The sequence below is a fragment of the Scleropages formosus genome, chromosome 22, assembly GCF_900964775.1.
Source record: "Scleropages formosus chromosome 22, fSclFor1.1, whole genome shotgun sequence".
Classification (NCBI taxonomy): domain Eukaryota; kingdom Metazoa; phylum Chordata; class Actinopteri; order Osteoglossiformes; family Osteoglossidae; genus Scleropages; species Scleropages formosus.
In genome coordinates this window covers 6,330,348-6,345,960 of record NC_041827.1, presented here as the reverse complement: position 1 = coordinate 6,345,960, position 15,613 = coordinate 6,330,348, and the positions used below count along the sequence as shown (strand labels likewise).

General features: G+C 44.1%; 1 protein-coding gene across 7 annotated transcripts in view; it reads right to left on the bottom strand.

Annotated features, from left to right (window-relative positions):
• Positions 1-15,613, bottom strand: part of atp2b3b (ATPase plasma membrane Ca2+ transporting 3b) — a 56,824-nt gene that overhangs the window by 14,094 nt on the left and 27,117 nt on the right. For 4 of the 7 annotated variants that reach the window (XM_029247700.1, XM_029247697.1, XM_018725745.2 and 1 more), the window contains exons 3-17: positions 14,181-14,378; positions 13,808-14,065; positions 13,197-13,322; positions 10,332-10,457; positions 7,978-8,019; positions 6,427-6,591; positions 5,434-5,648; positions 4,695-4,937; positions 4,062-4,303; positions 3,692-3,926; positions 3,233-3,412; positions 2,833-2,920; positions 2,142-2,248; positions 1,078-1,269; positions 76-289 (exon numbers count right to left, since the gene is read on the bottom strand). In XM_029247700.1, the coding sequence (XP_029103533.1) occupies positions 76-289; positions 1,078-1,269; positions 2,142-2,248; positions 2,833-2,920; positions 3,233-3,412; positions 3,692-3,926; positions 4,062-4,303; positions 4,695-4,937; positions 5,434-5,648; positions 6,427-6,591; positions 7,978-8,019; positions 10,332-10,457; positions 13,197-13,322; positions 13,808-14,065; positions 14,181-14,378 (2,631 nt within the window). Of the gene's footprint in view, positions 1-75; positions 290-1,077; positions 1,270-2,141; positions 2,249-2,832; positions 2,921-3,232; positions 3,413-3,691; positions 3,927-4,061; positions 4,304-4,694; positions 4,938-5,433; positions 5,649-6,426; positions 6,592-7,977; positions 8,020-8,502; positions 8,572-10,331; positions 10,458-13,196; positions 13,323-13,807; positions 14,066-14,180; positions 14,379-15,613 lie in introns of all 7 variants that reach the window. The other 3 variants (XM_029247698.1, XM_018725744.2, XM_029247699.1) reach the window with 2 other exon arrangements.

Sequence of the window (15,613 nt, the reverse complement as noted above, 5' to 3'; positions counted from 1 at the left end):
GAACACAGACTTGTCTCTATCTTTGGCCTGACTGTCCCTCCAGCCCCCACTCCTGCGCAGACTCTCAGCCCATACCGACAAAGAGCAATGTGAAGATGATGGTAAGCTGGTAGACCCCATGGCCCAGGATGTTCTTCATCATGGTGAGGGAAATGAGCGGGTTGTTTCGACCGTAGGGCTTGCGGAGCAGCAGGGCCTCAGTGGGTGGCTCGGTGGCCAAGGCCAGAGAGGCAAAGGTGTCCATGATCAAGTTCACCCACAGCATCTGCACCGCCTTTAGAGGGGAATCCTGTGGGACAAATCACCTTCTGCTTCATTGCCTCAGTATTTCTCCTTCTGATACCATTTAGTATTATTAAGCACCTTAGTAAACTAAATCGTCATTTAAATTTACCTACAAAGATTACAGCTGGACATTCTACCGATGAATATCTTAAGAAAAAGTAAACATATCTTCTTAAAAGAAATGCACTTCATTACCAGATCAGAAACCCTGCTGTGACTTAAACCAGCAACTTTTTGCTGCAGTTCATTACATTTATTTATTTAGCAGACAATTTTCTCCAAAGCAACTTCTAAAGAACTCTATGTAGTGTTATCAGCCCACACACCTTATTCACCGTGGTGACTTACACTGCTAGATACACTACTTACACTGGGTCACTCATCCATACATCAATGGAACACACTCTGTCACTCACACACTACGGGGAACCTGAACAGCATGTCTTTGAACTGTGGGAGGGAAGCTATGCAGACATGGAGAGAAGATGGAAACTCCATAAAGACTGAGTGGGGATTGAACCCACGTCCTCTCGCACCACCCAGGTGCTGTAAGACAGCACTGCTACTCACTGTGCCACCATATGTTTACAGCAAAATGTTCATAGTGTTTTGAAGACTGCTTTTTCTGTTAAGGATAGTCTTCAGACAGCATCCAACAAGGAACCCTTCCGGTCTATTAAGCAAAATTTTTGCAAACTGAAGTCCTTTGTTGAAATTACACATCTGGAACACTCTGGAAAATGAGCACATGGAGACACAGAGTTTTCTACAGGAAGTGAGAGGACACAACACCTGTGTGATGCAGGCTCCCGTGAAGGCCACGATGACGGCCACCACATTGACGGTGAGCTGAAACTGCAGAAATTTGGAGATGCTGTCGTACACATTCCTCCCCCACATGACTGCTTTCACGATGCTGGAGAAGTTGTCGTCTGTCAGGATGATGTCAGAAGCCTCCTTCGCCACATCTGTCCCAGCAATGCCCTGAGGAGACAGGAATAAGGGTTCTTAACTCTATGGTGTTGAAAATACTATTACTTCCAAAAAAGGTGCACTTAGTTAATAATTAAAAATATACTTAATAGTGAAAATAATCATTATTATGCTCAAATATTATCATCAGTCTTAGTACATCTCCCACTTATCTGGGCCATGATTATTAATACAATTTATCATTAATTGGTCTGGCTGTGCATTCGACTGGTCTGCGACATCCAGTCCAGGCTCATGACATCCTGTCCAGGCCAAAACTGAAAAATGTGCCAAGCAACTGTCTGAGAGAGACTGTGAGATGCATTGCATCAAGGGAACTGCGGGGTTCACTTGTATACGAATATGACTGTCTTTGCATCCTCGGTTTCGCATCACTGTGCACTTTTATTTTCTGATAATGCATTTATTTAAATGTGGCACTTTTTATGTACAGGCCGATGTTTGCTATTATACCCATGAACAATTCAGAAAAGCTTTCTGGATGCATGTGTGATTTCAGTTAAAAAAAAAAAATATTATTTTCTGGGAACAAACCATGAAAAAGTAAAGCCACGTTTCACAAAAAAAAAAAAAAAAAAAACAGAAACATCAAGGTCTGAGTGTGTACTGTTGTTATTGTAATTCATTTTAATGTAATGTGTTGCACTGTTGTACTTTTTCTTTATAGTATTAGGCATAACTTATGGGGATTGCAGGGTAAACTTGATATGGACTTGGAACAAATTCAAATTTTTCCCCATAAGAAATAATGGGGTAAGTAATTTCATTATCTGGTGTTTCGACATTCAGTCTGTTATCAGGAACAAATTAGTACCAGCTAGGGTTGCATAAGTGTCCTTGTGCAGTTATAACTCAAAGATTACCATGGCAAAGCCCACATCAGCCTTCTTGAGAGCAGGTCCATCATTGGTTCCATCTCCAGTTACAGCCACTACTTGACGTTGCTCCATGATGGTGCTGTCTATGATGCCTGGATCCAAAGAATCATTACAATTAGAGGGGTGGTTTAGTGGAATTTCCTAAAGTGGGTCTCCTTAATTGTTGCATTTTGAGGAATCCTTCCATGAAACGAGACTAAATATGAACATTATTCTTTCCATTTGCGTGTTCTGGTTTTATGTACGAATCAGTAGAATGTGTCCAAGTAGAATGTAGTTTAGGATGTATTGTGCCATAAACACCAGACGCTTAAAAGCCCTGAACGAATTTGTCCTGAAACATTTGGCTATTGATTGTAAACTGAGTCATTTGCCTGGGGTTAATGCAAATTCATCACTGAGAAATACTACTGTTGTTTATGGTATTGTAGTTTGTAGTATATGACAACCCTTAGGATACCATGGTACCATGTCGGCCACTAAAATAAAACTCAAATCTCAACTCTAAACACCTCTAACTGATTAAAAAAACACAAATTAACAAAGACAAGAATCAAATTCACCTTCTTACTTTCTTCATATATAGTACTCAAAACCAGTTAACCTTTCCATACATCCGAATGCTTTTTGCAGCAACGCGACAGACTGTGTCCAGGTCACGTGACATCGGACTGACCTTTCACCAGTGTGTGTTTGTCTGTAGGGGAGGACCGAGCCAAGACTCGCAGCTTTGGCCAGATCTTGTCAATGCGCTCTTGTTCAATCTGTGATTAAAAGCAAAGGGGTCGTATTCCTGTCATCGCCACTAGACATGATTGAAGAGGTAGGAAACATTGTGGTCTGGGAAGCTAGCAACTGGCAAAAAACAACAACACGTCCTATAATCATCTATTTGTTCATTACAGTGTCTCATAAGGATCACTGAAACTAAATGTAACCGAATAAAGAAATACTACTGAATATTTGCAAATGTTATGCTAGTGTTGCTTACCTTGTTTTAGGGAGCAGTTGACTAACGTGTATGAAAGAAATTGAATGGCATCTTAATAAAACATCTCTTGTTCGGTGAAACGCACCTCTCCTTTTTCATTTCTGATCCGTCTGTTGAATTCCTTCCCTTCCAGACACAGGAAGTCATCACCAGGCTGGATAATGCCACACTTGGCAGCGATAGCTCGCGCTGTATTGATGTTGTCCCCCGTTACCATACGCACTGTAATTCCTGCCCGCTGGCACTTTCGGATGGCTTCTGGGACCTGGGGCAGGGAGGCATATATCACACAACCATAGATAAATCCCTGTCTAACCTGAGATGTCTCAGAACACTGAGCTGCTGGTTCCACTGACATACTGTCACACAGTCTCTCAGTAGAGAGAGGATAATGCCAAAGAGAGAATAACACTATACTAATGCTTCTAATACATGTATATCCATAAGAAGCTTCCTCCTCTGTGATTCCCAACCACACACGGTGCATCCCGCACACTTCTATGCCTAAAACAATCCACTATGTGGTTATAAAACCCCAGCATACCTCAGGCCTCACGGGATCCTCAATGCCCACCACGGCAATGCAGGTGAGGTCTGTAACGATGTCGGCCTCATTGTCCCAGTCAGGCTCTGGGTTCCCAGGCAGGTCCCTGTATGCGATACAGATTGTACGCAGGCCCTCGCATGCCATGGGCTCGATCACTTTCTTCACCATCTCATCACGGTCCCGTGGGCGGAATGTGCGGGGCTCCCCTCCTGCCCCCAGGATGGTGGAGCACCTGGCATGGAAGGAGGAAGGTTGTTCGGAGGAGACAAAAATCAGCATCGTTAGCTTTCACTTTTGCTCAACTCTGACTGAATGCACCACGCTTTTCTCACATGCAAACTCCCACAGATCCCGCTAATGCACTCACTTCTTGAGCAGGATCTCGGAGGCACCCTTGCTGTAGAGGCGGAAGGAACCGTCGGGCAGCTGCACTACGGTGCTCATGGACTTGCGCACAGAGTTGAAGGTATAGACCTTATACAGTGACTCCTCGGGGATCTGCTCTCTCACAGGGGCATAGTCTCTCTTCAGGTCCAGTACAAAGCCCAGCAGACCACACTCTGTCTTGTTGCCCACTTGCTTGGGCAGGCCACCCTCTGTGTCCGGGGGCTGGGGATTGAGTGGAGGTTTAGTGGTACAGTAAAAACGGCAGCATGGCAGAATCAACTATTAGAGCATTACATTTATTGCTCTAAACTGTTTGCCACAGTAGGACTTTAGTTTTGATCATTTGCATTCTATTTATATTTATTAATTTTAGCTGACACAACCCAGGGTAAACGAATGTTGTACAGATACAGACACTTGGCTCTGAAATGATCAGCATAAACAAGCAACTACTACATTTAATATTAAACAATTTTCAGAATGTGAGATTAGCAACTGGGTGGACACAGAAAGCAAGAAAAAATAAAATAAGTAATTAAAAAAAAAAAAAAACAGGAAGAACAGGAATAAGGGAATTTCAAAAATTTGGATACAGCCTCTTCCATCGTCTCACCATGATCTTGGAGGTATAAGCGCTATTGACCGCGATGGCATTGACCAGCATGTCCAGCGTTTTGGGATTGATCTGACCAGGATCGGGAATTTCACGGAAGTGCTGGTCTCCCAGGTAGGCCTGCACCACGGTCATGCGGTTAGTGGTCAGGGTGCCTGTCTTATCTGAGCAGATGGCGGTGGCGTTGCCCATGGTCTCACAGGCATCCAAATGGCGAACCAGATTATTGTCCTTCATCATTTTCTAGGGGTGAGGAAGAGAGGAGGAACAGGCGTGGTTGAAAAATAAAATGAATATTAAAACAGAGGATATTTTTCACATTAAAACTGAGGAGTTGCTTCACAATATGTCCAGTGGAGATACCTGTGATGCTAATTGTCATATCTGGCAGAGAAAAATCCCACAGGATTAAAGGATAGGTCAAGCACACATCAGTGGCACAAAAATTCAGGTCTACGTAGTTTATTTTTAGAAAATAAAAAAGAGAATGCTGGACAAACTTAAAACATGATCTATATCATCTACACAGGCAATGAATAACACAATGCTTTCTGTAATACTGCTCTTATTTTACTACTCACAAGAATCCCTCACAGAACCCACTGCTCTCAACTCAACTATTTAAACTACAGCAACATCTACCTGTTCCTGTTATTTAATAAATCCGCTACGCTATATATTAATGCCTTACCAAAACGAAGATTACATAAAACCAGCGCGGAAGCCCTGCTGCCCTTACCTTCACGGAATAGGCCAGTGAGATGGTGACGGCCAGAGGAAGACCCTCAGGCACGGCCACCACCAGCACGGTCACGCCGATGATGAAGAACTTGACAAAGTACTGCACGTATATCGGCGTGCATTCAGCGATCCATGCGTGACCCTGGATCACAAAGGTCTCGATCACAAAATACAGCACCAGGATGATCACTGTGATGGCTGACATGACCAAGCCTGGGAAAAAGGACCGAGAGGGTCACGCACATGCCGGAGAGGCAAACAGACAGTCTGCAGCATCAGATCGGGGCGTAATGTGTAAGGAACTGTAGGAGCGGGTAAAAAGCTGGGCAAACAATCCATCACAGTGAGTCATAGTATGAGGCAGGAGAGCATTGCATTAGAGAGCATTAGATACGAAGGACAGCAGGGGACATTATGTCCACTATGTGGTGCAGTAAAGTGGCCTAGTTACAGGGACCGCTGAGCAAAAGAAGAGATGGAATGTGGAGAAGATTATTCAGCAAAAAATGTAAAATAACATGAGAGAAAAGATCACCGTCATCGTGTTTATTCCTCTGGTCATCTTGTTCGGTTTTAATTTCACCAAAGCCACAATAACAACAGTGTCAGGCGACACAGGAATAAGTGAAACAAGTAAAAGATAAATAAAAAGGGTGCGAGGGTGATTATATTATTTTCTGTAAAAAACACAAATAATACGTTTGTCATGCTCGTGAAGGAACGTGGAAAAAAGTGATAGAAAGAAACTGTTGCAGGGTTAATACAGTAATAAATTAATCCCCTGAATGAATGAATGAATGAATGAATGCAAATGTACTCATTTCAGAGGGAAATTTGCACTGATTGCAGCAGCACACAGTGGTTTAATCACAAGGCTTATATTATTATCAACGCGTTAATGTGCAGGAGCTTAAACTTTGGGGTGTGTCAGCATTTTCCGGGAATCTGTCGCATGATGGTGACAGCAGCGGCATCCTGCTCCTTCACTCACCTGCCTTCCCAATCTGCACTGCCAGCTTGGTCAGCTTGCCCTGGAGCACGGACTTCTCCTTCTTGGGCACGCTGGCTTTCTTTTTCTCCCGCTCTTCCACTTCTCCCCCCTCTGCGCTTTTCAATGGCTGCATTTCCATGGCGACTGCACCATCCTGTTTCTTGGCTAGGGGGTGGGCGTGACACAAAATTGAAATCAGTCACTGTAATACAAAACACAGTGGAAATTAAAATATTCTGGGAGTACAACTTGACAGCAAAAATTGCCAAAATCATACTCTGCTGCTTTCCAGTGCCAGTCTGAGATGTTTTTCAACCAATGATAGATGTCTGGAAAAAAAGAGTTGTTTGGCCAAAAGGCAACCCGATTCAGCCAAAATTTTCATTTCTCCTTCAAAATCAATTGCCATAATTGCAATGTTTACTTGAAACAATAAAAAAAAATACAGAAATGTCAGAGATGAGATACACGTTAGAGAACTCGTTTATGCATCATCAGACACAGAATACAGGAAGCTGGACATGTGAACAGTTTTTATCTACATGGATTCCCTTGACAGAGCGAAAAAGACAAACGGTGATACACAATTACATGGTAATGAGCATTTTGGTTTTACAGTAGTTTTCGCTTAAGGTTCTTCCTCTCTTGGTATTTATCACTTTTCTTCTTGTCCCTTGTCTTTGGTCACTTAGAACACAGACTGTGCAACAACACGATTACACGCTGTCCGCAGAGCAACTGAAACACTTTGAACCGTGAACATTATGTGCTGCAAATGTTATCGTACGACGGACACTGTCGTGAGTTCTAAAAATTCTGGTACTGGTTGGCAACATGAACCTTCCTGAAAGCTTAATCCCTACATAGAATAGTTTCTTTCCCCATGCTGCTATATCCATGAACAGCTGATTGTTTGTTGGTCTGTGCAATGCTTTCTCCCTCTTACTCATTCTCTCCCTCATTATTTATTCCTTCCCATCCCTGCACTTGTTGTATGTATAGAGTGTTTTTTTTTTTTTTTTGTCTGCTCTACAAGTCAAATTCCCTGTATGCACACACACACACCGTCTGAAACCGCTTGTTACAAGCGGGGTCACGGCAAACCGGAGCCTAACCCGGCAACACGGAGCACAAGGGGGAGGGGACGCACCCAGGACAGGACGCCAGTCCATTGCAAGGCACCCCAAGCAAGACTTGAACCCCAGACCCACCAGAGAGCAGGACCCGGCCAAACCTGCTGCGCCACCGTGCCCCCCCCTTTACCTGTGTGCGCCTACTCGGCCAAATAAATCAGATTCTGATTCTGATTCTAGATGCTACAGAGTTACGTTCATTAAGGTCTGAGAGCTTTTCCGTGTTACGCTCAAGTTATCCATTTTTTTCTCTGATCAACATTACATGTAATTCATATTTACTGTCACAATGCTTTTATCTTGTTTCTGTCTTTCCAAGATCTAAAGTATTTCTGCAATTAAATATTGACATGTTTCATAGAGTCTTTGAGAGACGGTAATCTCTCAATATTGTCGCACACTGAAACAGTGCCGTTACCTTTATTCTGATTGTTCTCCACTGTCCCATCTTGCTGTTTGCCTGTGAGAGACAAAGCGAGAGAGAAAGAGAGAAATGACAGACACACAATGTGAGAGACGCAATGTACACAATTAAGCGACTGCAGACAGAGAAAGAAGGGATGTGGAAACACAAGACAACACGCAGGACAATGCGGCTACGCGGCTCTGCCGCAGTGCAAAGTCGACACGTCTCAGAACAGGGAACTGAGAAGAATGCCATTCCTTTCATCTTCCCCGTAAGCACTTAGGAACACATCTACTAAAATGCCACCAAAAGTCAACACACCACAAGGCTCACGTCCGTTAAGTAGAGTGTGTTTTCTTCAAGCCGGTTTTTTCGGCAATGCCAGTGTTTCCAGCCTCATCATGGCTCTGATGCCCAAAGTCAGCAGCTCTGCCTCCATGAAAATCACTAGCGAATGGACTCCTTCTGCCAAGCATGACTCCAGGTGACATCAGTCACGCAACCTTACCCTAGTAGAGGAGGGAAGGGGCCACGTACCATTCGTGATGCTGCTCTGTTTAGCTCCGACTGTGGGGGGTTGCAGTAGAGGTGAGTTACTATTGTCCTCTGGGGTTGGGTGGGGGAAGGAGGCAGGAAGGTGTTGTTTGGGTGTTGGAGATATAGGACCAGGAAATTTTAAGGGATGAAAATAGGAGGTGAGAAACAAAGAGAACAGAAAAAGCGATGAGCAACAAAAACAAAGTGAGCCACGAGTGAGCAGAGAGAGAGAGAGAGAGCTTCTGCTAAAACCTTCCAAGTTAATCACGCTTTGAAGTCATGTGCTCAAGGGATGCTGGGATGTCACCGGGGACTTCTTATGTCTCACGCTGGATTTCTGACTGCTTTCTCTACACAGAGGCTTTGCTCAAGTGCTCTAAAAAGGTCACGTGTGCAATATAATCCAAACGCCCCATGGAAATGTCTTGGTGGAGTCGTGCTGGGGTGCATGATCCAGGAGCAGAAGCCTCCTCAAGGGGTGCCTTACATGCCTTGTAGGGGTCAAAAAGGTGTAGGCCTGCTGACTCTACGCAGAATATGATGTATGTCACCCCTGAAAGAAGCAAATGATACACAACACAGAGACTAAGCCATCTAAAAGGGGTGAGAAAAGGTTGAGAACCATTACATGAACATGAGAAAAGCGGTGATTTTCAGGGATGATTACTGATCTTGGTTTTTGTCATTTACAGCTAAATGCACGTCTGTCACCCTCTTGGGTTATACTGTGAAGATTGCTGTCACTCGCATTGCCTGTGCTTGTTTTCATCTTAAATTATATCAAATCTTGCCTTTGAATGTAAAAACTGAGTAAACATGTCAAAGAAAATAAAACAGAATATACGGGCAAATGGATTAATGAAACAAAAATGGTGCTGTGCTGCTTTGGAATGTAACCAGCAAATAACTTGGGGTATCACGGAGTATCGCAGCCATATTTAGAGCTCCACTGGTGCAGTTTACATCATAGATTTCCTAGGACCTGCACTATACTGTACAAGAAGCAGCTCCACCTGACTTATTCAAATCCACCACTTTCCCTCTTTCCCTTCTCAATAATTTATCTTCATCTGCAGTGTCTTCTCTGGGCAGGGAGCTCCAACAGCAGCCTCTCTCCCCGCCAGAGGGAAAGGGGCAGGGAGAAGAGGAGAGGTTGAATAATCCATGAATGGTCACCCCGATGGTGTGCCCTTCACTGCTGGCACTCGTTCACCTGCTCTGCTTCCATAACAGCACTTCAGCTCACACATCATTTTCATACCACAACCCATTCACAGAAGTTCTCAGTAGCCACTCACCTGCATCACCATGCCTATATGACCTCATGCATTACACAACTGTTACATAACAACAACGATGTTCTCCTCTGCCTTCCTTGTCTCATCATATTTTATGAGATGCCAAAGACCACCCTTTTCTTCTTTGTTTTCTTTGGTTTAAAATGCATGTAAGATCATTATTTTAACACTAACAGATGTCCACTATACTTTTTGGAAGCTCTGTCCACGGACCACTTTTACAATACTCCAAATATAAAAATTGGGACGTTTCAGTGTGGCTTCTTGCATTTCGCCTAATCGCATATTGGGGAAAAAATTGTAATTACCGAATTACAAATATCACAGTAATCCTAGTTTCATATTTTTTTGGGAGAAAACTATATAGAATCTATTCAATTTGTTTTCATGTAGACAAAATTTATTTCAAATGCCAAAGAATGTCAAACACACAATGTGAAAAGAATGAACTGTATTAAATAATGCAATTAATGTGGTAAGAAAGCAAGAGTAGTTGTGAAAATGGAGCATCATAAAGCATCTTCTGTCTACCTTTCTTTTCTTTCTTTTCCTCCTCTCCTTCTCCGGCTCCCAATAAGGTGAAGATGATGCCCGTCTGGGAGTTGACCCCCACCGCAGTGACAAGCATCCTCCCTGAGCCTTCCATGACATGGGTGCCTGGAATTCGCAGCCACAGAACCACAAAAGTCAGTACGGTCCCAAAAAGTCAAGCAAATTCTGTAGGAGAGGTACAGAGTCACGCAAAGAGTCATTTACAAAGCCGTGCGCACGGAGTCCCGGAGCCACGGAGTCCCGCGAAAGCCTCTTTCACAGTCACACACACTAATTCACAATCCATGGAGTCACACATACACATTTAGTCACAGAGTCACAGCAAGGGTTACGTATAAAGTGACACTCCCAGAGCCACCGTAGATGGCTCACAGTCTCACAAAGGTCTCTTACAGAGCCTCACACACTGACCAGAGAGCCACACAGATGTTCATTTACAGAGCCACACACACTGAGTCAGAGATTCACAGGGTCAGACTCAGGCACAGAGTCAGTGAGTCATAAAAAGAGTCACATACCATCCATCCATCCATCCATCCATCCATCCATCCATCTGCCCATCCATCCATCCATCCATCCGCCCATCCATCCATCCATCATCCATCCATCCATCCATCATCCATCCACCCCATCCATCCATCCATCCATCATCCATCCATCCGTCCATCCATCTGCCCATGCATCCATCCATCCATCCATCCATCCATCCATCCAATTTCAATAACCACTTGTTCAGAGCAGGGTCACAATGAGTCTCACAGACAGAGTGAAATGTACTCAGACACCGGAACAGATTTAAAAAACACCACTTACAGAGCTTATAGAATCTCACACACACTCACTTACAGTCAGTCAAAGTCACACGCAAAGTCAGGAACACAGTCGTACACTAAGCCACGTTCAGACTCACACACATCCACAACGCATCACTTACAGAGTCAAATCTCAAAGTCACAACTGAGAGAGTCACATCAGACACCGCATGCTGCTTTGAGCCCTTCTGATGTACTGCAGACAGAATCAAAGTGTCTCATGCGCAACACAGTCCACGCAGTCCACGCAGTAGACACAGTAGACACAGCACACACAGGCAGTGACACACCGGCAGTGTCACAGTGTGAGTTGCTGTCAGTATGACAAGGAACTGTTAAAATACAGCTCTTATAACAGTATTGCTGAAAAATTTATTAAATTATGCGGTGTTATCCTCATGGAGCTGCCCCATCTTTTTCATCTTGGTGTGTGAAAGGAATATGAATTATGCAAAGCTAAGACACTGTAAATAAATCTGATTTTTAAAGTTAAAAAAAAAAAAACCCAGCAAAACTGAAACTTATGCTTCTAAGCACTGTTTTTTAGCTTACATTAATAATACATCGCGCCACCGAGACGGGGAACTCTGCGATCCGTACTAGAAGTACGACAACATTCTGACCACCGCAATCATTCTGACCACTAATGTGGAAGTCATGAAAAAATTATGCAGCGATGCGGTGCAAGTGAACTCACATAAATTGTTGCTAGCAACATGAACACACTCTGGCTTTGATCTCACAGTATATTACAGCACATTCAGCATTCTGGCTTCAGTGGAACCGTCACATTCAAAGAGTTCCTCCTCAGGCTGTCACTTTTTTCTACCGCAACAATAGCACGAAGAGAATCTATTCTTTCTTTAATTCTTCACTTTTGGCTTCGCCATAGTAACTGATACTAAGAATTTCAATACCTTAAAAGAGTAAAAGGTCACTTTCATACTTTTCTTTTTTTTTTGGCACATGCAGTTTGTTTTTTTTTTTTAAAATCTGAACTCACATGCGGTTTGTTGCTTGGCAACGATTGAAATTACACTTTGAGAATATATAATCTACAGCCTTGTCCTGGTAGCTTGAAGCAAAACCTATGAATTAAAATATGTGTGCTGAAACGATTCTTCCTAAAATCCACAGCAGTTCAATAAAGTGAAAAAGATAAAAGAATTCCAACATAGTATTTCATAGACACACAGCAAGAAATAGAGATTGTGACCAGCAGCAGGTGAGATGATCAGGTGGAAGTGCCTTTTCATGGCTTGTGACCATTCTCTTTTACATTTACATTACATTTTCCCTGGCTGTTTGTTTGTAATTATGGGGTCAATATTATATTTCCTTTTTCCTTTAATGAGATATTCACCCAATCAATAATAGAATCATTTTAGCATTTTCATAGTCTTGGGTTTTCTAATGGAGGGTGTGGTGGTGCAGTGGGTTGGACCACAGTCCTGCTCTCCAGTGGGTCTGGGGTTCAAGTCCCGCTTGGGGTGCCTTGCAATGGACTGGTGTCCCATCCTGGGTGTGTCCCCTCCCCCTCTGGCCTTACGCCCTGTGTTACCAGGTAGGCTCTGGTTCCCTGTGACCCCGTATGGGACAAGTGGTTCTGAAAATGTGTGTGTGTGGTTTTCTAATTAATGTTCACTTATTTCAATGACACCTTTTGCCAGAGCAATTTACAACATTACATTGATTAATTTAGCTGACACTTTTCTCCAAAGTGACTTACAATATTAAACTGTTTACTATTATTTACCCATTTATGCAGCTGGGTAATTTTTACCAGAGCAATTTATGGTAAGTACCTTGCTCAAGGGTACTACAGCTGGAGGTGGGAGTCAAACCTGTGACCTTTGGGTCCAAAGGCAGCAGCTCAAACCATTCCACTACCAGCTGTAAACTTGTGATGCTATGGAAGCAAAGGCTGAAGGATAGGATGTGTCAGGATGTGTCAGTAACACACACACAGACACACACGCACACGCACATACACACAACCACACACGGAGCCACCGAGGCATGAAACGCTCACCGGATAACAACATAGGGTCCTTGTCAGCAGACTTTCGGACATGATCAGACTCTCCGGTGAGGGAGCTCTCGTCAATCTTGAGGTCATTGCCCTGAATGAGGATCCCATCAGCAGGCAGAAGGTCACCTGACGCAAACGTAATGAAAAGATGACCACTTTGGCAATGAAGTCATGCTAATTCTATCTACGTTGAGTGCAACAGTGATGTGGCAGTTATTCAGGCATGGCATGGGTGAGATGCGTGCACGGTTGTGCTGAGGAGCAGTCCTGTCCTTGGGCGTTCGTTGAGCGAGGCTAAATGACCACAAGAGCAGTAAACAACCTAGAGCTGAATTAATCTTTCAGTTGGCTGAATAAGATCTTGGTACAAATATTCATGAAATACTTTGCCTACAAAAAAGGGAAAAGGTCAGACAATGAATCAAGCCTAAATGAAGCAAACATGATTATAATGGTAAGTGGCACATGCGGTAGCGGTGTGCGACACCCATACGTTTCGAAAGACTCGCGCTTTTTTACGGAAATCCCGAGCTCCGTTTGACGGTATGCGGACCGACGCTACCACCGGAAAATGAAGAAAGATCTCAGAGAATGTATGCAAAGGGACTGACCATATTTGACTTGTGCTATGTCGCCCACCACCATTTCAGCCACGGGAATCTGGATGACGTTGCCGTTCCGCACCACGGCGAATCGCTGCTCCTGCTCGATGCGGCTCTGAAGCCCGCGGAACTGCTTCTCCTTGCTCCAGTCATTGAAGGCCGTCACCAGTACCACGCAGATGACTGAGAGCAGAATGGCTGCTCCCTCGATCCAACCCGCCTCGGCTTCCCCTTCGTCCTCTGCGCCCGCAGAGACGTTACCGCAGGCTGGGGGGGGATGGGTGAGAGGCGTGGTGAGATCTCTCCCTTCTATGGGCTAAATCTCTTTTTCCATTTCTTTCACTCCCTCTCCTGCCAGCCTAAGCTTCATGCGTCGGCCTACCTTCACTCTCCTCTGCTGGCGGTTGATAGAAAGAGAGTGCAAGGGAGATGATGGCTGCAATCTCCAGGATGATGAGAGTGACATCCTGCAGTGCCTCCCACACCAGCTGCAGGAAGGTCTTGGGCTTCTTTGGGGGAATGAAGTTCTGCCCAAACGCTTGTCTCCGTCTCTCCAGATCGGCCGGGTTGCCCGACAGACCTGAAATAATAGGGTTTTGCGTGTCCTGTTGAATGCAGGACTGACAGAGACCAAATCTAAACATTAGCCCATTGTACGATGTGTCTACGTTCAACCTGCGGCAGAGAAATGGGAGAAAAGGAAGGGCTTCAAAGGGAACACTCAAATATGGGGCAAAAATTCATTACGGCAAAATGATTTCTTGAGAGTATTCATGATCATAATTAGTTGACATTTATTCCCACAGATACTATGATGATACTGATATAATACTCCAACCACATTAATACTTTAATGCAGTCTAATTGGCTCATTGAGACCCCGTTAGTAGACTGGACTTTTGCTGGGCATTACTACTCCAACTTTCCCAATCTGGGATTCACGAGCGTGAGCAGGCAAACCGCGCACCGAGTAAACAGCTGAGCTCAGTTCAGCGGATAAGCATGTCAGAGAGGAGCAGGGTCAGGTGTCTGGACTGGCGGTGGACCGCATGGGGCCAATGGAGAGAAATAGTGCAGATGGCTGTGTCAGTGTGTGTCTGCCTCTCCGTGGGGTGAGAGCTTTGGCAAGGCAACTCCACCAGACTGTCACACACTCTTCGCGCCCGCCCCTGCCAAACATCACCTGCTGCTACTGGCAACACCTTTCTCACACCCCTCCATGTCTCCTGCCCTCTCTGCCCCCCCTCACCTTTCACCCCACGTATGCTCACACCCCCAGCCACCCTCTTTGTTTTCATTCCTTACCTTAATCTCATTGTCTCTGTGTTATCACATCTTAATGGATTTCTTTTTTTTCTCTCTTCCACGCATAGTCTTTCATTTTTTCACATTTCGTTCCGATATCAGAATTATTTATCATCCTGTGGGCCCAGAACTAAATCACCATATCCATATTTTTCAATTGCTTGTCAAAAATAGCAGGTACAGGGTGTGTGGAAGAAGGAAAGTCTATTTGGCTTTTGCTTCAGGTGTAGTCTTTGAAATTTTTAATGGTCCCATGCTACGTTGCAAGATATGGGAGTCTAGATTTCGTACTATTAAACTATATGCATTTCCACTGTTAACTTGTGACCTTGCAAGTACGTTCACTTTGTAATACCGTAACGTTGTACATCACCTTGGTAATAGATGTCCGCTAAATAATAAAAAAAAGAAATAATAATTTTGCAGCTGAAACACGCATTTTCACTGCAGCTTATGTTTCTCCGAGCAACACTGCTAACAATTCCTGACATCAGTCATCTTTAATTTTGC